This window comes from Ammodytes marinus, assembly GCF_949987685.1.
Source record: "Ammodytes marinus genome assembly, chromosome: 7".
In the NCBI taxonomy this organism is placed as follows: Eukaryota; Metazoa; Chordata; class Actinopteri; order Uranoscopiformes; family Ammodytidae; genus Ammodytes; species Ammodytes marinus.
The window spans coordinates 19,220,216-19,241,414 of NC_137211.1; the positions used below are offsets into that span (position 1 = coordinate 19,220,216).

General features: G+C 42.8%; 2 protein-coding genes across 2 annotated transcripts; one reads left to right on the forward strand and one right to left on the reverse strand.

Moving 5' to 3' along the window:
- Positions 1 to 3,548: 3,548 nt before the first annotated feature.
- aaas (achalasia, adrenocortical insufficiency, alacrimia) lies at positions 3,549 to 10,132 on the reverse strand. Its single transcript, XM_080031935.1, has 17 exons — positions 10,018 to 10,132; positions 9,668 to 9,801; positions 8,868 to 8,995; positions 8,332 to 8,387; positions 8,137 to 8,228; positions 7,990 to 8,036; positions 7,587 to 7,685; positions 6,916 to 7,059; positions 6,161 to 6,281; positions 5,936 to 6,060; positions 5,721 to 5,781; positions 5,522 to 5,612; positions 4,936 to 5,026; positions 4,626 to 4,693; positions 4,440 to 4,521; positions 4,229 to 4,313; positions 3,549 to 3,734 (listed from the first exon to the last, which is right to left on the reverse strand). The coding sequence occupies exons 2-17, from the start codon at positions 9,767 to 9,769 to the stop codon at positions 3,579 to 3,581; spliced, it is 1,548 nt and encodes a 515-aa protein (XP_079888061.1). The 5' UTR covers positions 9,770 to 9,801; positions 10,018 to 10,132; the 3' UTR covers positions 3,549 to 3,578.
- Positions 10,133 to 12,706: 2,574 nt separating this feature from the next.
- map3k12 (mitogen-activated protein kinase kinase kinase 12) lies at positions 12,707 to 19,424 on the forward strand (the record flags this gene model as incomplete). The annotated part of the gene is made up of 13 exons (XM_080031246.1): positions 12,707 to 13,184; positions 14,540 to 14,723; positions 14,859 to 15,050; positions 15,177 to 15,335; positions 15,422 to 15,580; positions 15,962 to 16,070; positions 16,298 to 16,407; positions 16,675 to 16,791; positions 16,904 to 17,038; positions 17,282 to 17,981; positions 18,087 to 18,154; positions 18,308 to 18,587; positions 19,269 to 19,424. The coding sequence occupies 13 exons, from the start codon at positions 12,707 to 12,709 to the stop codon at positions 19,422 to 19,424; spliced, it is 2,847 nt and encodes a 948-aa protein (XP_079887372.1).
- Positions 19,425 to 21,199: the final 1,775 nt, after the last annotated feature.

Consider the following 21,199-nt stretch of genomic DNA (forward strand, 5'->3'; position numbering starts at 1 on the left):
AAAATGTAAATCTGAGCTGATCAAAAATTAGCTTTCAGGTGGATCTGGGGCTGAACGGCCATATTTGCTTTGGGTTGCTCTCTCTCTTCAGAAGGTGCTATGAGTTCTGTTATTCAGTTTCTACCAAATGCCCCCCTCCCCTTCCCTCCCCTCCCAAATCCTAATTCCCACTAGCCTCACACCACACACTCACACTCCGCCCTGGACGAGGGGTGCAGTCGGGTTTAGACAGGGGCGACTTGACCCCCCCCACCCCCCATCCCCCCTCAAAGCTGAACTCCAAGGACGGTCGCTGAAAAACATCAGGGTGGGTTGTCTGTGCGTGTGTGAGGGCGTGTACATTTTTTGAATAATTTTATTATGATCATTTTTGTTTTTATTTTGTTACACTTCTAACTGATGTAAATTGGAAAATAAAAAGGAAAACCGAAATAAGAATGCAGTTGATTTTTAATTGACTTGAATAAAAACAGAAATGGCGTGGGGACTTATGTCTTCTTTCAACAGAACCATTCATATGTGCAAAAATGATTTTTTTTGTTTTATTATACTTGTATTTCATGAGGTCAGTTACTCTTAACTGTGAGTGTGCGAGTGATTGAAAGCTTAAGACTGTGATTCAAGTGTGTATTTTGTAATGGGGGAATCTCAACAAAAAGGAACAGAAGTAATGTATTAGTTCTGCGGTTTCAAGGTGGGGCTGGTCGTAGTTGGCTCCTGCTTGTCTGAACTAATTGGCATAAATAAAGAACATTTTGTTGACTGGAATAAAGTATTTCGTAGAGTAAAATGATGCACCTGAACGGCTACATCACTAGTTGTCTGTACTGTGGCCAGCTTCCTCTCTGGTCTGTCATGAGTAATAAAAGCTTGACTTTATCCCTCACAGTGACGTATTCCTATTCAATGTACCGGTAAAAACCGGAGCAAATAATACTACCTACGCAGATAAATAGATGCCTTACTAATGAAATGTTACATATTCTGTCTTTGATAACCCTCCCCCCTTCCCCAAATGAAATTATTGATACAAGACCAAATTAGAAATACTGGTAAATAAAGAGGAGAACTGATGTTAAAGCCAATTTGGCCTTGTGAAAATAGTTGCATAGAACCTTTAATGGTGCCATGAAGCAACATCACTTGAGTCAATGTTGGGTCTGAGGACTACAAGTCAGAAAGTTAAAAAAAATTGTTTAAAAGAGCTGTAGGCCTTGGAGAACTACAGAAGGAATTTGAATTAGGAAATAGAGATTTTTACAAATATTTACAAATGAGAGATTATTATGATAAAGAGATCAAACCTGAATTATCTGAGGAAGGCAATGAAGTTATTAATGTTTTCATTAAAGCCTATAAAGAGGGCAGTAAAAAAGTAATTTCCAAACTATATCAGGGTCTTCAAAAACAGAAAGGAAACAATACCGAATATATTAAGCTAAAATGGGAAAAGGAATTAGAAATCGAAATATCCCAGGAGGATTGGCATTTAATTTGGGAAACGCAACATTCAACAACATGCTCCAAGAGGTGGAGAGAATTTGGCTGGAAAAACCTGATCCGCTTCTTCATCACTCCCCAAATTAAAAGTAAATCATCAAAGTCACAACAACAGTGTTGGAGACAGTGTGGACAAATAGATGCCAATCACTCGCACATTTTCTGGACATGTCCCAAAATTAAAATATTTTGGAGTAATATATGTTTAATTTTGAAAAAGGTTCTGGGATACGATCTACCTATTGATGTTAAGGTCCTGTATTTAGGTATAATAAGAGATGATGTTATTGATAAAAAGGACTGGTATTTGTGTAAAATAATGTTTATTGCTTGCAAAAAAGCGATAACAAGGAATTGGTACAAACCTGAGCCTCCAAGCCTTCAACAATGGAGGGATATAATCAAGGAGATCTTTACGATGGAAAGGATGACTTTTTCTCTAAGATCTAAAGGAGAAATTTTCCTCAGAAAATGGGAGAAATGGACTGTCTTTATATCAGAAGAATTGGACGCTTTTTCACTGTGAGAGTCTGTGGACATTTAAAGGTCATTTGACGTGGACATGTGGAATTATCTATGCTCAACTGTAGTGCCCAACGCTATGTTCTGTGTGTTGTTTGTACTTTGTGTAAACATTTAAAAATGCTATAAATAAAGAGTTTAAAAAAAAAAAAGAGCTGTAGGCCGCTTTTCATCTCTGCCACTACATTAACCAACATTTTTAGACATCTGTTAGCAGTTGAATTGTGGGTAATGTAGGCACCTTGTTTTCACAAGGAAGAAAGCGTGGAGTTAAAAACAGTTATTAGCTGTGTACCAAAACACACTAATTCTGTACAGTATGTACAAATTACTACATCTTCATACTTCACTGTTTTACTAGTTAGTATATATACAAAAAAACACATACTTTACCACTGATTGATGAGACAATGTTGGACGTCAGATGTCAATCAAAATGTTCAATTGAAAAAAAAAATACTGCCTTCAAAGAGAAATCAAAGATTGAAAACTTGACTTTTGTTTGTTTTATAACAACTTTTAGGGCCGTTTCTCCACCACCCACAATATACTTAAAAGATTTCCAGCTGTGAGTAATTAGTTTTCTTTGTGCATTGCAATGTGGGAGATTAGTAGCCTGGAAATCCAGACCCTGATATCTTGAACGATAGAGGGTCTGGCCTAGCCTGGCATTCCCAGACCTGCCACTAGGCGCTGGCAAATTAAATTTGCGGCGCCTGTTGATATCAGGGTCTGGATTTCCAGGCTAGGTCTGGCCACGATCAATAGTAATTTCCAACTCAAGGGGCGGCTCCTACTCGTGCATTTCAAATGCCACTGCACGCAGTTGGATAGCACTACAACCAATCAGAGCGATGCACAAGGTGACGTAAGCCCCGTTCGTTTAGCGAACAGCTGTTAAACTGTTAAATTAAACGTTTGCCGTTGTCGGTCGGCAAAACAGAACATTCCACTTACTTGCTAATGAAAGATTTGAGTGCCGTCTTCCAAATCGTTAAGGATCGAGGCCAAAGCAGTCTCAAACTCACACAACATATCCGCAGCCATCTTTGATGTTTACTATCACGGCTTCGACGTCGCATGCACGTCACTGTCGTTATCCGGTTACGTCCTCCCCAGAGTACCATATAAAGGGCTCTGGCGCGCCCATATTAGATAGAACCAATTGAAACGTGAGCCCAGATTTCTGGTCTTCTTGATAAAGCTTCAACGGAGCGTGTCCAGACCAACAGGCGCCGCAAATTTAATTTGCCAGCGCCTAGTGGCAGGTCTGGGAATGCCAGGCTAGGAGATTAGTGCATCAACAGCTAACTCAAAAAAATTGAAGATAGATGCAAGTACTCTTTTATATCTAAGGAAATATTTTTCCGCTCAAACTCCTCACAAAAAATGACTGTTTAGTCAAAATGTTTTGACCATAGGCTGTTGTTTCAAAAAATTAGAGAAGAATAAAGTGTTAGAAGATTTCTGCACATTTATTCAATCCATTTATACAATTCATGATAACAACAATGACTTTTGAGACTTGTGAGCATGAGACCGTGGCTGAGGGCCCGTCAAGAGATGAGCTCTGTAAAGAGTGTCTGATTGGCAAAGTCTGCCGGCCTGGCTTGAGGGCGTGGCTGTGACGGACTGCCACTGAGGCCCAAATGGGGGACGCCGGTGCTCAGGAAGTAGAAAGGCACGTGGGTAATTCTTCCACTGGACCAACACTGATAACAGAGAGAAATACATCAGCATTTTGCAGCGTTCACCAAGTTCAATTTTGGACTTTTTAAGACCTTTTTACCACATAAAATACAATTTATTTGTCTACTACTTTTACTTGCCAAAGTTTGAAAGTACGATGGAAAACAGAAGTGATGATGTGATCCAGAATTATTTATCATTACATATTTTAAAGCGGTTCATAACAACAGCAATTAAATAAATACATTGCAGAAAAATGTCAATATGGATTAACCAATCAAAGATTATTTACGTTTTTGCTCAAATCAACATTTGACCATCGTGAGAAAATTAATCTCTACATACTGTAGCCAGCAGGAATGAATGTTTGCTGAAGTTTTAATGGTATCGATTGAGCATCCTATAGCTAAGATTCAATGATTGTCAAGACATGCAGAAACCTGCTGAAAACACTGCATTATTTACTAAAACATGATAGGAGATTTAAAAATATATATATGTATAGGGTAGGACTGACCACAGTGAGCAGAGCTCCGTGCTGGAAATTTGGGTGGAACTGCATCAGTCTTGGCTCTGCACCGGGCTCACCTTGAACAAAACCACTGAACAGAAAAAACGCGAGAAATATTCAGCACATGCAGATTGGATATGCAGTAGTACCACATTTTTTTTCCAGCTCTACTAAAGCTACACAAATAAGTAATGCAACTGCGCATAAAAGTACGAACCATGGCAAAAGCTCAAAAATGGGTTTGGTCCTCGTCTTAAACACGGCTATGATTGCAGGCCGGTGTGCTGCCTGTGGATCACCTGAGAGAACAGATAGGGCAGACGCTGAGATCAGTTATTTAAACTTAAAAATAACAGCACACGTAATACTACTGACTGGGTGAAGAGAGGAATGGGAGAAAGACCTTTGAGAAGCACAGCAAGCCTCTCTCCTGTTGGGTCCCAGGCTAACGACTGGATCTCTCCACCAACACTGGAAGACAAATTAGACAGCAGTGAGCGACAGTAAGTACTGGGCTTACGGTTAATAGCTGTAATATTACATGCAGATAAGAAGTCGGGCAGCGCTGAATACTGCCTGACTGCTCATTTGTCAAATGCTGTGACATGTATTTTCATTTCAAGGTACTTTGGAAGCCCTGCTTATCGTTGTGGTTGATGTAGTTACTGTAGGCTGAAAGACGACCAATTAGTGAATTCAATTAGAGCTCTTACATGATGTCTCCATCCAGTGTGTTTAAGGTCGTCTCGGATAGGTCGGCCACCACTGCTGCTGCTTGTGGCCCGTTTGAAGTGCCTGGTAAGCCTGCCGAACAAAAACGACATCATACAGGTTAAGCTCTTTTACAAAATGCCACTAAACTTTTTGAGACTATCAAAGTAGCTATAAAACTCTAAGGTACAATATTAATTTTTAAGGTGGAGTCAATGATTATGCAGAATGATTGTTATCAAAATCAGTGAATATCTCATCATGATCAGCTGTCTGTACGTACTGTGTGTGCGCTGAAAAAACAATCCAGCGTTAATGCACTTAAACGGGCATGCTGCTAGCTACGGTGGGCCCTCTTTGTTTACATTCCAGTTTAGAGATGCTAGGCTGTGTATTCACACCCGATTTTATTTCAGTGCACACACAGTACGTACAGGTAATGAATAGTGAGAAGATATTCACTGATTTTGAAAAAAATATGATTTTGACAACAAGTGTTCTCCAGGATAGCAGACTCCGGAACCAAAGCTGAAAATTATTATTTTTAAAAATATCTGCTTATGTTGTACGAAGAGAGGGACAGATTACCTGATGCGTCAGTGAAGGTCAGAGCGTAGATGACCATCTCTCCCTGTACGGTGAAGAGAAGTCGACTCCCATCTGAACTCCAACAGGCAGACTGACCAATACAAACAAACAAACACAGATTCATCGTTATTTAATAAACACATGATTTAGAAAATGCCTAATTGAACAATAACTTTGAAACGTGGTGACACGTTCTCACCTGGCAGCGGCCTTTCAGACATGGCCAACGCTCACAGGTCCACATCCTGGTCTCCCAAACCCTGAGGAAAGACACTTGACTTATTCAGGTGTAAAAATAACCTTCCTGTCTATTTACTTTCGTTTAACACCTGCTTAACTGCAGTCTATGTCACTAATCTCTTATAGGGAGGAAGGACAGTAGACTAGTAAATGGTGTGAAGCTTTTGATCTCACCTGAACAGGGCCGACGGTGTAGAAGCCAGGACGTGGCTGCCATCGGGGGACCAGGAGAGGAAAGTGACTCCGCCTCCTCCGACACGCTGAAGAGGCACACAGCTTTCTGAAGCCACATCCCAAACCTGAAAAATACATTCACGCCATCTTTAACAGCTACCCAAAAAACATTGTGATTTGAGGAAGAGAGGAATTGGACTTATAGGTCAAGAAGTTGCCTCGTACAATCATTGCAGTGTCCATGGGCGAGGCCGACACCAGGAGAGACCCGCTTGGAGACCAGGCGATGGAAGTGACGGGAGAGTGACCGGGATGAGACAGTACCTGAGCACAGCCGGAGGAAGGCCTGGATGGATTGAGACGTGGAAGAGCACAAGAAAAAGAGTTTGAGGGTTTTTTGCAGAGTTCAAAGTTAAATTTAAGACTTTAGAAACTTATAAGATATATTTTCAATACCATACAAAGTGATATCTTTTACTGAAAACCAGTAGAGACAATAATTAAATACACATATAGGAATATAAAGTACATCATTTTGAAATTTTTATCAAATTTTTGTCAGTACTTATCAGCTGTATAATATAACAATTCCTATTCCTAATATTAATCAACTAACCCAGATAAGTGGCAGGTAATTGATGCATGGATTAACCAATTAGAAAAAAATACATTGATTCCAGGTCATTTAAGTTTTTTGCTTAAATTGACACTATGAGATTTACTTTATGCCATTATGAGACAATGACCTTGCCAGCTACCATAGCAAGAAGAAGTGAGAGTTTTTCAGACAGGTCTGATCACAACAGCCACAAACACAGACAAAACAAAGTGAGTGTCACTTCAACAGCGGGGGGAAGGAAGAATAGTGAAGAACTTTGTAAATTAAATCACAAAATGTTTTTTATACCTTCCAAGACCTTAATTCAATGAGTTTAAGACTTTTCAAGACCTGTAGACAGACACACTGTCATTCAACGTACCTTGTTGACAGAGAGCAGGGGTCCACATGCCAGACCAGCAGACAGTTTTGACAAGCGACGGCGAGGGCGGACGCACACAGTGGCTTCCACTGCACCGCTGCAACGCTCCTCTGTAGACGGTGCTTCAGTGTGGGGGTCGTGGCGCTGAGAGACAGAACAGAAGGAGATAGAGCTGTAACGATACAGACACAGAACGACTGAGAGCTCAAAGAACAACGCTGCTCTAAGAGGCTGACACTCACACCCCGTCTAAAGACGTACTGTTGCATCAAAGTACTTCTGCAGACGAGCACTGACATACTGCTGACATAAAAAGTGAAAAGATAAGTAGACCTTTATATACAGAAGGAGACAACTCTGCTGTATTGAACTACTACTATAACATTACCGTTTCATGTCACTGTTGTGATCTTGCACTGTGAAGTTTAAATCAGAGATCATCACTTTTAAATGGCGGATGTGCAGCGTAGGCTTTATTACTATGTATGATCCCTGTATTTTTATTCATTCAGGGGTTTCAAATTAGTTTCGACTAACACCTGTTTGCGTGGCATCTGTTTTATGTTTTTATAATATGAAACAATGTTTTTAATGCATTTGTCCTTAATAAAGAAATAAATTCACTAAGCTGTCTAACTGGCAGCAGAGTGCCTTCTTCAGACCTTCAGTACCTTTTGGGGTTGTAGATCTTAATGGAGTCGTCCAGTAGGGCCACAGCAAATTTATCCGTGTGAGGATGCCAGGCAAAGGCTCGCACCACACAGTCAGACCTGACATAGCCAGAGGGAATAGAGCAAAGAAAAAAACTATTTTAAGACAAATCAATTTTGTCATTAATTTTTGGTTTTAAAAAACTGTTTAAAGTCACTTTGATTTGTAAAGGCAAATGTACAACTGTTCAACTGCTTAAACAGTTATTTGTCAAAATTGTTTCATATTTTTGCTCATCAACAAAACAATGAGTGAACTAATTGTTGCATTGTCTGCTAACCACAAGCATGATAATAGCATAATTAATTTCTTCAATCATTTTAAAGCAAGAATAAAACTTCAGATTACAAAGCTGGCACATACCAGTGAAGCACTTGTGAAAACTCAGAAATCATGTCCTCACTGCTCAACTATGGAACAAAATCAAGATTATACACATTTTAATGCATCACAACAAACACATGGAAATTGTTTATCAACATCATATTAAACCTGGAAAGCAAAACTTACTGTGAGATGAGGAAACAAGGAGCCGTGAAAAGAAGAGACTCTTCGGAGCAAAGCCAGGATACAGCCAGAACTCATCGACAGCCATTTAGGCACTACAAGAGCACACGACACAGAAAGGGTTAATGTACAGTTTACACAAACATCACTGGATTTATATGGTCGGGTCATTATGTGTGGGCGTTATGTGTACGTTACCCTCTGTGTGTGAGTTGGTTATTTCATTGAGTAGCCCTGTGAGACCACCATCCCGCCTGAAATGGAAAGAGATAACATAAATAAACAATCTTTGTATCTTTGTAAAGTATGGGACAAATTATTGATACGACAGCAAATTGTATTATGAAATAATTTGGTCTAACTCGTTTTCAGATTGCAGTTATTCGAGTGTCTAGAAATTGCAGCTGTGTCTGTTTTTTTGCTGGTATTAAACTGTGTTGCCATTTGTTATGGTACACCTAACTAAAACTAACGCAATCTATCACAACAGTCCTACAATAAGTCCTAGCTGTATATGATGGTTATAATGATCTGTTGTTGAACTGACAGGTATTTTATCCATTACTTGACCACATTGTTTATATATCAATGACTAGAAAACCTTAGCGTTTTCTACAGCATCACAACAACCTACATCACCAATATGATCAAACAGTTCTATGGAACCTTCCTGATGGTAGGACGTAGGCACATTGTTATTTGTGACACTGGGCTATAAAGTTGACTTGTCATACCATGCCGCTGCACTCCTCATCCACAGGGTTTCAGAGTGGTCCAGGAAGGCCGCCTTGCTGCTGTTTTCTGTGCGACTGTGGAGCTTCAGAGACTCCCGGGGAAAATACAAACTGAGATGACTCGAGTCCTGCAGAAAACACAAGTTGGGTTTAAGACTTTTTAATGCCGCTTAGAATGAAATTAAAAGTCACGTTTTTACGAATACACACACTGTAGAGTAAAAACAACATCAGTGACTTTTGGTTAGGGACAATTTTGCAATAAACAAAAACAATTTTTGGTATGGAGTTATCTTATTTCAGTTAAAAAGGCAATCATGATAATAATAATGTATCACTTAAATGATCTGTGTGATATTTCAAAAAGATGCTCACAGTTATTTTGAGTTTTTAAAATGGCAGCTTAGGGGAAAAAATTATTGATAAAATCCTACTGTTCATGTCTTGGGCATTTACATTTTATTTTGAAAGATTGCTTAGCAATTGAGGCCTTATTTTTAGATTACCGAGTTCAATACATGTTAAGATTTTTTAAGGATCTGTAGGAACTCTACATTTAACATCTACAACAAATTACGTGATTGTGCACTGGTTTGAGGTGGTGTATGTGGATAAGATGAAGCAAATAATTTTACTGAAAACCAGTTAAGACAATAATTTATATATAATATTATATAATATAATATAATAATTTTGAAATTTTTATCACATTTTTGTCAGTACTTGGCAGCTGTATATTACAACAATTCCTATTCCTAATATTACGATTTTACAGTAATATATAGGCCTACAGCACTCACTCGGTCGTCGGTGGTGGCCCCGGACAGGAGCTCGTTGTTGGACTCGCACAGAGTCGTTTGTCCGGAGGGCAGCGGAGGGGGAAACAACGCCAGAGAACACATCTTAAACACGGTGAAACCCCGGCCACTGGACCCTGGAAACACACCATGGTTCAGTCAATTAAACACGGAGCAGTGTGTGTCATGTGTACACCTCAACAGCTGAGTGTGCACGCGTGGAAACAGTGGAAAACCAGCTAACATTAGAAAGCTAACACTCAACCTGACGGTTGCGTAGCTTAGCTCGAGCTAACAACTTTGATATCATCCCGGTTTTGGCAACAGTTCGTTTAATAACTCTTGTTAATTACCTTGTAGTGTAGTTGAGTGTTTTGCTGTGTTTCCGGACAACGAAATAAGAGTACATGCGAAGTTGTAGTCACACTTCTTCTTCCACTTCAAGTCAGTCCCGCCGTGTTAGCTACGGCAAGCAGAAGGAACAAACAGCGCGGAGTCAAGCAACAGAGCACAAAACAGGCAGGGCTGGAGCGCCGCCCCCTTCAGGACACAGCGCGACACTGCACCCACACTGAGCCAAACAAACCTGATAGCCTACATGAAGAAGCCTATACAATTGTATTATAACGACATATCATAGGCCTATTTAATTTTGTTGTAATAAAGTTATTTTCTGTCTTTATCATGTTATTGACAACATTGAACTCTTGAGCCTATTCATTATAATAATGACATCTGATTATATTTAGCCTACACCTGTAATAGCCTGTATTAAAACCTCTGTCAAAGTGCATGTTCAGTTGCACACCAGCGTCCCTGGGGCTGACTGGGACTGAATGTGTCTTGCTCAAGGACACATCAGCATCAGTAGCAGCAGGACGGATGCTGACACGGGGCATGATGCAGTACCGTCTGGGTGCTCAAAAACAGAAATCAGTCAATGAAAATGCACCCGACTAATTTTTGGGAATGGAGATAATGGATGTGATGATGAGAAACTGAGAGCCAATCCTGTGTATGTAGCCTATCTGTGTTTGCATAGGGTAGCAGTAGCGCCCCCTTGCGGCGAACCACGCATTTCCGTGACGTCAATTCAGCACTGGGAAGGAGACAGCTCCCTCCTCCCCCCCACAAAAAAAAAAGAAAAAACTCAGCGCGCCTCACGTTGCATGGGTCCCCGGTTATTGATAACACAATTTGCCCGCTGGGATCCGTCCCAGTAGCGTGGAACTCGTGGATATCGGGACTGGAGACACAACAGACAGCCCCGACCGAAGAAAAGCAACGATTTTCCCATTATCGCCGACAATTAGCGAACAGAGCCCACCCGTTCACTTGACAACGCGACATCAACCAGGCAGAAAGGTATGGGAATGTCATACTATACGGTTAAATTCTGATTGAATGAGAAATCAGGTGTCACAGCGTATAGGTATGATGCCGTTGCTCGGTGCGGTGGCGTTCACGCCGCTCACACTGCACCAATGAAATGATGCTGCCAGCAAAGGAATCATCGTCGATGAATGCTAGACAAACCTATGTGTGCAGGGAGAAAGCCCACATTACGAAATATTTGTGTTGATGCTAACGTTGAGTAAATGTAGGCTACAGACGCTGCGGCAGTTTCACTTGGCATGGACCATAGTAGCCTAGGCATCGGGCTTGCAATTCATGCACGTCGGCTATGATGCTGCTGAGTGTCATCATCACATCCTCGGTTATTTAAAGATTGATCTTCATGCGCTTGTGTGCGCGGTGTGCACTGCTCCAGGCCCGCTGCTGCTTGTTTATTGCCCTTTTTTCCCTTCACGTTACAATTTTGCTCAGTCGCCGTGGCTCCTCTCGTGCAGTCAGTGGTGCAGTGCAAGACATGAAGCCGGGGTAGGATATGTAAATTGGATACATGTGCGCTCTCTCTCTCTCTCTTTCTCTCTCTCTCTCTCTCTCTCTCTCTCTCTCTCTCTCTCTCTCACACACACACACACACACACACACACACACACACACACACACACACACACACACACACACACACACCCACACATGCAGGCATGCACGCATGCACGCACAGACTGACGGACAGACGTACACATCCACAGTGAGGTGGTTATGCAATTCGTCATCTACTTCAGATGCACACAATGCTGTTCAGTTGATGCATGACGGACAACATAAGGGGGCTGATGAGTATAGCTTTGCTTTGATCCTGTCGGACCGAGGTGACATCCAGGGCTTTGGACTGTACAACCTCCTCAAGTGGATTCATTCATAAAGCCCATCTCCACTCAAGGTTGATGGCTCCACTGGGCACGCTGGTTCTCCCAATCACAGACACAGAGATGAGGCTTTACTGCATGAGTCCGACAGGAGCTGGTTGTGAAAATGGAGAGACTGAGTGGTTGAACTGGGGGGAGGACTGCCTGGCTGGGGGCCCAAAGCATAGCACGACTGCACTGTGCTGGTGGTTTGCATTGCTTGGATAAAAGAAAAGTTCAAACCTGTGTATTGTTTGAAAATATCAAAAGAGAAGAGATAGTAGCAGTGAAGGTATAGCAGTCAGTTCAGCACTGGACAGCTCCTCACTGCAAATGGAGCTGTCCAGGGCTGGAATGAATCTACACTTGTTTTTATCCTTACAAAAACACTGTTAAAGAAAACATAAAATGAGGTTGTACACATATTGATCAATCATTCTAATGCCATTCTTACTGTGGTTGTAGGATGGCCTAGATGAAAGAGGTGCCGACCAGTAACCACAAGGTCGCTGGTTAGAATAGATCTATAGTGCCCACTGTCTATTCTAATATGTCCTCAAGCAAGACGCTTGACCCCCCAAAACTGCTTCAGGAGGGCTATACTATGGACGAGCCTGGAGTGTGGTGTGGGAGGGGATATGCAAATTTCAATATAACCTTGTGAGAGTTAACACAATCTGCCAAATAAACAACTTAACGTAGCATAAATCTTCTCCACTCCAGGCTATAACTTCTCATCTCGCCAATCCTCCATCCACCCTAACCTGCGGTGTTGGGGAAGCCCCTGATGAGTGGGACCTGTATCCATGAGCCCCGTGCCCCTTCCCCCTCCCTGTCAGGCTTCAGCACCCCAATCTCTGAACCCCCTTATCGAAGGCTCACTGATGGAGACACCCCGGCCTGCACCCCCGAGACGGACCTGACGCCCACACAGTGTGTCCTCCGCAACGTGCTGTCCATTGACACTGGCGGACAGGTGGCGCCGGGCGGCAGCAGCCCCACTCCCAGCGATGGACCCTCGGCCTGCCACTTTGACAACAGTGTGCTGAAGCTCCATGAACATGAGGCCTGCCAGTGCCAGTGTGGTGGCGGCGGGGCAGAGGCCGGCCTCAGTCCAGAGGCCGGGGCCGTCCGCAGCCAGGCGGAGAACATTCGGCTACAATCAGGAAGCGGAGGCTTTTTGGAGGGACTGTTTGGCTGCCTCAAACCAGTCTGGACCATGATTGGAAAGGCCTACTCCACTGAACACAAGCACAGCCATGAAGGTATGTGATGCTCCACTTTTCTGTGCTATCTGACCCTCTCCTGTGCTTAGGATACATGACACAGACCAAAGACACATCTGTGATTCAAACATGGAATTCATTCAATGTATGATTATTGCGGTGCCTCCGTAACCATGGAGATGTGCCATGAGTATCTGAGCTAATGGAAAAGCTTGAACTCCTCAATGGTGGCAGAGGTTTTCAAAGCCTTTATTTAAGTAAAAGTATACAGAACATGTAAAAATACTCCATTAAAAGTAAAGGGCCTGCATTAAAAATCCTACCTCTGCACTTGTAAAGTATTAATAGCAAAATGTACTTTAAGTGCTGGAGACAGACTGTTGTTATGATTGTTTGTGATGCATCAATCGATCTGGTAGAGGTGTAGCTAGTTTAAACTTGATAAACAGTCAGGTAGCTTACAAAACTATGGCTTGGGCCCCCTGGCGAGGTACATTTGAGGGTTCTTGAGATGATAAATGGGGCAAGGAAGAAACAAAACATAAACATTCTGATCCTTTTTTGTTACTAAAACAGGTATTTAAATGATACCATCTGAGAAGTTTAGATGGTTAATCTCTCTCTGGTGAAACATCTGCTACATGACAAAGGGCCACAACCACACACTGGTCACAAGCCAAACATGTCAATGAGTCAATACCTTCAGCTTTTACAATGCATTGTATTTAAAACTTGTATTTACCTCAAATTGTACTTAAAAACAGTATATGAGTACATTTATTTATATATGAACTCCAAAACTTTTCGCTGACACTATGGCCCACTAATCACTCACAGTCATTAGCTACAGTGAGTTTTCTGGCCAGGAGTAGCATCTGTGCATCTGCCTGCGCTGCAGCAGTTCTCCAGAGATCTGGACACTTCTGTGGCCCTCATGAAGAATTGATCTGCTCTGTGTCTCTTCTGCTGCCCCGCTCGTCCCTCTCCAGCGACCAAGCTCTCACAGTCATTTAAGTCCAGTCGCTCTGATGGATGACAGACAGATTAGACCTTGAGTGGATTGTTGTTTTTAACCCTCAATTCCTCTCTTCTCTTTGGTTTGAAATGGACTGTCCTGCTGGATAAGTTGTCAATATAGCATTTGTTTGAACACGGCAGGCCCTTTCAATGATGTAATTGTGTGTCCTGCCAACCCATTCTAATGTGAATCCTCCTTGTCCAAACCAAACTACTGAGAGTACATATTGACCTTTGAGGGCTTTGTGTGACAGATTTCATTTTAAGAAGCGTGCCTTTCTGTTGCTGTGTCCATGTTGATCCTGTGTCACACTCCATGATTGCACATGTACTTATCACTCAGGTGTGTGTTTGTTGGCGTGTTGGTCTGCATATAGAGTCCTGGGAGGTTCCCTTTGAGGAGATCTCAGACCTGCAGTGGGTGGGCAGCGGTGCGCAGGGGGCCGTCTTCCTAGGCAAGTTCCACGGAGACGACGTGGCCGTTAAGAAAGTGCGGGACATCAAAGAGACAGAGATCAAACACCTCCGCAAGCTCAAGCACCCCAACATCATCACTTTCAAGTGAGGAAAACTTATGTGATTTTTTCCATAATGGGTCACATATCATTTCATTGCACAAATCCCACTTTGATATGGTGCAGTCCCCTTTCTGCTCACCATGTGCTATGTTATCTGACTTGCCGTGCTTCCCTCCAGGGGCATATGCACCCAGGCTCCTTGTTACTGTATCTTGATGGAATACTGTGCCCAAGGCCAACTGTATGAGGTGCTGAGGGCAGGCCGTAAAATCACCCCCTCCCTCCTGGTTGACTGGTCCATGGGCATCGCAGGTGGCATGAACTACCTACACCTCCACAAAATCATCCATCGCGACCTCAAGTCCCCCAAGTGAGTCAAGGGTCTCGTCACTTGCTATAGCCTAATGAGGAGTTCATCCAACGCAATGATTCAAACTTCAAGATTGATTCCATATTATTTACACGTAAAAAGCTACATGTAATCTCGCTCTTGCAGCATGCTGATCACACACGATGACCTGGTGAAGATCTCTGACTTCGGCACCTCAAAGGAGCTCCGCGAAAAGAGCACCAAGATGTCATTTGCCGGCACCGTAGCTTGGATGGCCCCCGAAGTCATTCGGAATGAGCCAGTGTCAGAAAAGGTGGACATCTGGTAGGTTTGATTAACACTGACATCATTTCATAATGTTGTATGATTTTGAGACCTCCTAACTATATAAAGTTTGACTTAACTTTAAGGTCCTTTGGAGTGGTGCTGTGGGAGATGTTAACTGGAGAGGTCCCATACAAAGATGTGGACTCATCTGCAATCATCTGGGGCGTGGGCAACAACAGCCTTCAGCTGCCCATACCTGAAAGCTGCCCTGATGGCTTCAAGATCCTCCTCAGACAGTGCTGGTTAGTCAAATCTGAAGCAGTGATATATTGAGAAATTAACAATTCTTTCTGAAATAACCTTCAGAATAGTGATTTAATGATTATGGAAAGTGTAATTGATGTAAGTACAAGCTGAGATTGAATTTTGAGATAATGTACTTTTAAGTTGGTTGTATAGGAGACATACAGTATGCAGTACACAAACAGACACGTTTTAGAAGAAAAAAAAGTATGTTAATAAGATATGTTATGGTGGCGAAATAGCCAAAAATCTCTAAATCGACAAGTGCTTGAAAAAAAGGATGTTTTTGCCTGTTGTGTCCCACCTTAAATTGGTTTGCTTTATTGATATTTGCATTGTAAATGTTCACAGCTGTTTTCCACATTTGTCTGGATTCGCAGGAACTGTAAGCCCAGGAATAGGCCATCTTTCCGTCAGATCCTTCTCCATCTGGATATAGCGTCAGCTGATGTGCTCTCCACTCCACAAGAGACATACTTTAAGTCTCAGGTACGTAGGACTGACCCTCTGAGATCCTGTTTGAATATGGAAGATCTGTTGATACATCAAAAGGCCCACAAATCATACATTCAAATATACACAAACAGATACAGATACACATTCCTCCACACATGCTTTTGCCCAGTAATCACATTAACTGCCAGAAAAAAAGGAGAGAGAACTGCTTTTAAAATTGTGCCAGAAGGAGCTTTTTAATAGAAATGTGCTCTCATCAGGCTGAATGGCGAGAGGAGGTGAAACAGCACTTTGAGAAGATTAAATCGGAAGGGACTTGTCTCCACCGGCTTGACGAGGAGCTGATCAACCGACGCAGAGAGGAGCTCAGGTCTGTGTTTTTTTTTTTTTTTTACTTTTAGAAGTCACACGCATAGTTTCATAACTCAGGGTTTCCATCCAGTACATGCCGGTACTTTTACTACGTCAGCAGACACGTACGAGGCCACTTTCAACGCTGTCCCATTTCTTCATGTCACTCCTTTTGTCAGCCACTGTGCATGACATAAGTGCCCTGAGTGCACGTCTATTGTGGAGGATAGGGAATCTCTCATGCGGATGCACAATGACATCGGCAGTCTCTGCTCTTTCTTCTCAGGCATGCGTTGGACATTCGCGAGCACTATGAGAGGAAGCTGGAGAGGGCTAACAACCTCTACATGGAGCTCAGCGCTGTCATGCTACAGCTGGAGCTAAAAGAGAAAGAGTTGCAGAGGTACAAAAAAATCCATGAAACAAAACAACAAAACATCTAAACGTTCTTTATAAACGAATGAGCCAGAGTGCATTCACACATGGCGTCATTTGCTTTTGCTTTGTTTTCCAAGGAGAGAGCAGTCTCTGGATAAGAAGTATCCAGGTCTGTTTAAGCACCACAGCTCAAGACAGAGCAGTTCCTCCAACTCCATGGACAAACTCATCAAGAAGAGGAACGTCCCACAGAAGCTGCCCTCGGGGAAGAGGTGTGACATCTGATTTCAGTTGTTGTTCCATGGAAGAATGTAGACTGTCTAACGTGCAATAATGATGGATTTGCTTCAGAACCCTAATAAAGGTCTAGCACTGAAACATTGCAGCATACAGTATATACTATATATAGGGCCTACTGTAATTTCATTTCAAGAGAGATACTGTAATTGATGCATGCATATTCATCATCAGGCTTGCGGATTGTAATTGTTGACCAGTCCTTCCTACTCCTTTAGGCCCGACATCCTTAAGACTGAGATCATCATTCCCAAAATGGATTCCTCCGTGATGCAAGTCACTATCCCGGCCTGCCCCAACCGGAGCTCCACTTCTCCCAGTCGCACTCGAAGGGTAAAGACCCGCCATCGCAAGCCCGGTAAGGGCAGCAGCGGGGACCTGGCTGGACTCAAGGCCAATCAGTGCTGCCCACATAGGGACACGACCGGCCAGACCAACGGCTCCAACACTAACACCTCCAAGCAGCTGCTGGAGCCGTCTGCTGCGCTGCGGGGCCTCAGTCATGAGCAGCAGCAGAGGCAGCTCTCCTCATCCAGCCCGGACCTCATCTGCACCACGCTGGAGGCAGAGGGCCAGGCTAAAGGGCAGCCCTCTGTGTGTGGGCTGGAGAGAGGGGGCAGCCTCAGTGCCTCTGCAGGGTTAGGGGGATCGGAGGCCAGAGCAGCCGGTCTGGACGATCTCACGGAAACTCCCCCACGCAGCGACACGCCCAGCGAGGACGCCGCATCCTTCCCCTTCTCCAGCAGCCCAGACTCTCCGTGTGGGAGGGGCGCGGGGGCAGCTAGAGGCTCTCTGGGGGACGATAAAGAGGAGGGGGCCGGTGCAGTGAGGCTGCCCAGGGGGGCATCAGGGGGCATCGGGGGTCAGCACCTCACTCCTTCAGCCATTCTGTACAGGGCAGCTATCTCACGCAAACAGGTACAGTGTCAGATATGTGGTCATACGCTTGAGTTAGTTAGTCCTCTGGTGACACTTTGATAATGGTTTTCTACTTGTGCATCTTGGCTTGTTTCCTGACTACAGAGGCGTGGGGTGTCATCAGAAGAAGAGGAGGGTGAAGTCGACAGCGAGGTTGAGTTACCACGGAGACGGTGAGCAACTTGCTTTCCTTTACTTTCCTTCGTCACTGGAAAATTCCCCTCAAGCCATCTTGATGATTTATTCCGAGACATCAAATGATTTGAAATGTGCATCATTCATTCACATCATGTTTTTCAAAGCATTTTTTTTTCTCTAACCCCCAGACGTCCGACCAGCATCACCAAGTGCCAGTCGGTGTCCACGTTCAGCTCCGAGAACCTGTCTGTGTCGGACGGCGAGGAGGGCCACACCACCGACCACTCACACAGCGGCACGCCCGACGTGGTCAGCACCAACACGGACGACCGGCTGGACGACCGCAGTGACGACCTGCTCTCCCAGGGCTCAGAGATCCCCGCCGACAACACTGACCCCGCGCAGCCTCCAGACGGGGCCCTGGGCCATGCCAAAGCTCAGCTGGATGCCGGGCACAATCCTAATGAGGTAAAAAAAAAAGAAAAAAGAAAAAAAGCAGCTCCGCACAGGGTTGTGTCAACCTGTGTCATCGTCTTAAGCCTGAAGCAAAAAGCACAAACTCCAAAAAGCACTGTTTCCTAGGAAACTACATTTACTGAGAGACTAGTGAGGTTCTTTTAATGTCATTCATTGTATCCATTGTATGTTACTTTATCTACTACATTCAGTGGAATATGTGTTTTTTTGTTAACTTATTAGTGGGTTGGTTAGATTTAGATATGTAACTAAAAAACTTGGGAAAGATTTAACAAGTTCCTTCCAACCATTTTGGCCTTCGATGATTTAAATAGCAGTGTGAGTCCTACAAAGGTAAAATGTGATATCACAAAAGAGCATAGATTAGAGATAATTCTTTAAAAAGATAAAGAGAAACGTGTAGACAACCTTTTTTCAAATATCTCACAAAAGGAAAGACTTGAGGCAGATTACTAAAGATGATGCCATCTTTAGTAACTGGCTGCTTGTCCTTGAAGGCCACCGTAGGTTCTTTAAATTCTCATAACAGGAGTAGAGAGTAGACAATGTTGCAATCTCGAAATTTCGCCACAAGATGAGGCCAAAATACACCTTTACACACTGTACCTTTAAATAAAGGTACCATCACTGCCAAAACACTTCATGCTGTACATTTTCACACTTTCTCGACAGAGCCGGGCCCTGTGTGATGATTCTGACTGTGACAGTGTAGAGCTGGACCAGTCCGGTAGCGGAGAGCCCAGCCGTCCTCCCAGCGCTGGAGCGTGGGCTCCGTCGTCTCAGCCCTACCAGGGGTCTCCACAGCAACCCCACACAGGACCCCCATAGTAGAACACTGGGCTGCAGCTCCCATCACAGGCGTATACCAATCTGTCAGTGCAGTACATTACTGTTGTCACGAGGGATCACACCCACTACACCACTCAGACTATGACAAGTTGACTTATGGTGTCTCGTAAGTTGGTTGGCCGGCAAACCTCCATCAGATGACATAGGACATTTGTTGTATCCTGACATCAGATATTTTGGCAGCTTGTGACATCAGATAAATGTCATTTTAAGTTCAGTAGGGGGTTTGTTTTATTATTTTTTAAGGAAAAATAGTTACGAAGCCACTGCTCCAGTTCAGCAAAAACCCTTCCTCAGATGCACACGCACGCACAAGATACCACACTTGTCCTTTAAACACTCTAATCCTCACTCTTGGAGCATCCTCCATGATACTTCACACACTAATGCATCAAATACTAATGAATAATAATGTAAATACGATCCATAACATACCACATGAGAAATATCTAAATTCTAAATTTATTTTATTTGTAAGATAAAAATGTAAGACTAAATGGTATGCAGCCCTGTGAACAAATGCATGACTACATGTTTATAATTTATGGTTCGAATGTGTCGGTTTTATATTTTGTGGAAGTTTACACTTTTTTAATCCTGAAAGTATTACCTTTGGTTATTTTGTGTTTTGTTAATAAATGTCTGCACTTAAGAAAAAAAATAAAAATACAATATGGAATGAAAATCTCACCAAGACATCTATCATGATGCATAATTAGGATTCTCAATAGGAAACATATTATTTATTTTAAACAACTACTGAGTTTCAAATAGACATAAAACATGCTTGAGGTTCCTTTTTATGAAGCTTATCAAATGTGCGATAGGAAGGGAGACCTTTGGAATCACTCAAAATTATTTGCCGTTGTATGTATTCAGGATCTGAAAAGTTGGCTGTTTTATTAGAACGATTTGCAATGGTACGAGAGGTAAAGCGTGTGTTCAGAGAGATTACATGCACAAGCGTTGCTAAGCAAGGTAATATCTCAGCAAGAGCACAGTGATGCAGGTGCTTTAGTAAGAGAACTCCACTCCAGATGTAGCATTGCAGTCCACAGTCCAAACACTGTCAGACAAAAAGATGGAAAGTAGGGGGGAAAGTTTTCAGAATCAATGCATCAGAACTAGATATCGTATTTTTAATACACATTCTTCTTTCTCGTCACAAACTTGCACCTACATTACCCAGGATGCAACACCGAGATTCAGTTTTGTTATGCTACGAACAGCTTTGTTTTCAGCCATGACTGACACTGACTAAAGTGACAGCACTTAAGGCAATTCATAAGATTTCCTGGAGCCACACAAATCTTCAACATTTGTCCCATGTGTATTATCTGTGAAACAGATCGATATGTGTAAAATCAGGACAGTTCCACTTTGAGCATTGAACCAAAAAGAGACTCTTGTGAATGGTGATGTTGATAAGCTTCATTGAAAAAAAATCATCAGCAGTTCCTTTTACCCTTTAAGATAACTGCAGAAGTAGCCAGATAAAGAATAGAGCACTTCTCTGTGGTGGTTACTAGTAGATCAGTAAGTATCCTTTGGGTTTTGAATAGAAATGTTGTTTTTATACAGCATTGCACATTGTACCTGTAACATAGGAATTATATCAAAAGCAAAATATGAGCAACAATAAATAATGTATTGGTTAAAAAAGAAAGTCTGATGTTTGTTTAAAGAGACGGGCGATGTCATAGCTGCGTCACACAAGATGGCTGAAGGAGAAATAAAACTATTTTCAATGACTT

Excerpts from the sequence above, each read along its gene's own strand:
- aaas (XM_080031935.1), bottom strand. The coding sequence starts at position 9,769 with ATGTGTTCTCTGGCGTTGTTTCCCCCTCCGCTGCCCTCCGGACAAACG. Across the intron at positions 5,782-5,935 it reads ACACCGTCGGCCCTGTTCAG|GGTTTGGGAGACCAGGATGT; the intron begins GTGAGATCAAAA and ends GTCTTTCCTCAG. Across the intron at positions 4,314-4,439 it reads ATTTTTGAGCTTTTGCCATG|TGGTTTTGTTCAAGGTGAGC; the intron begins GTTCGTACTTTT and ends TTTTCTGTTCAG.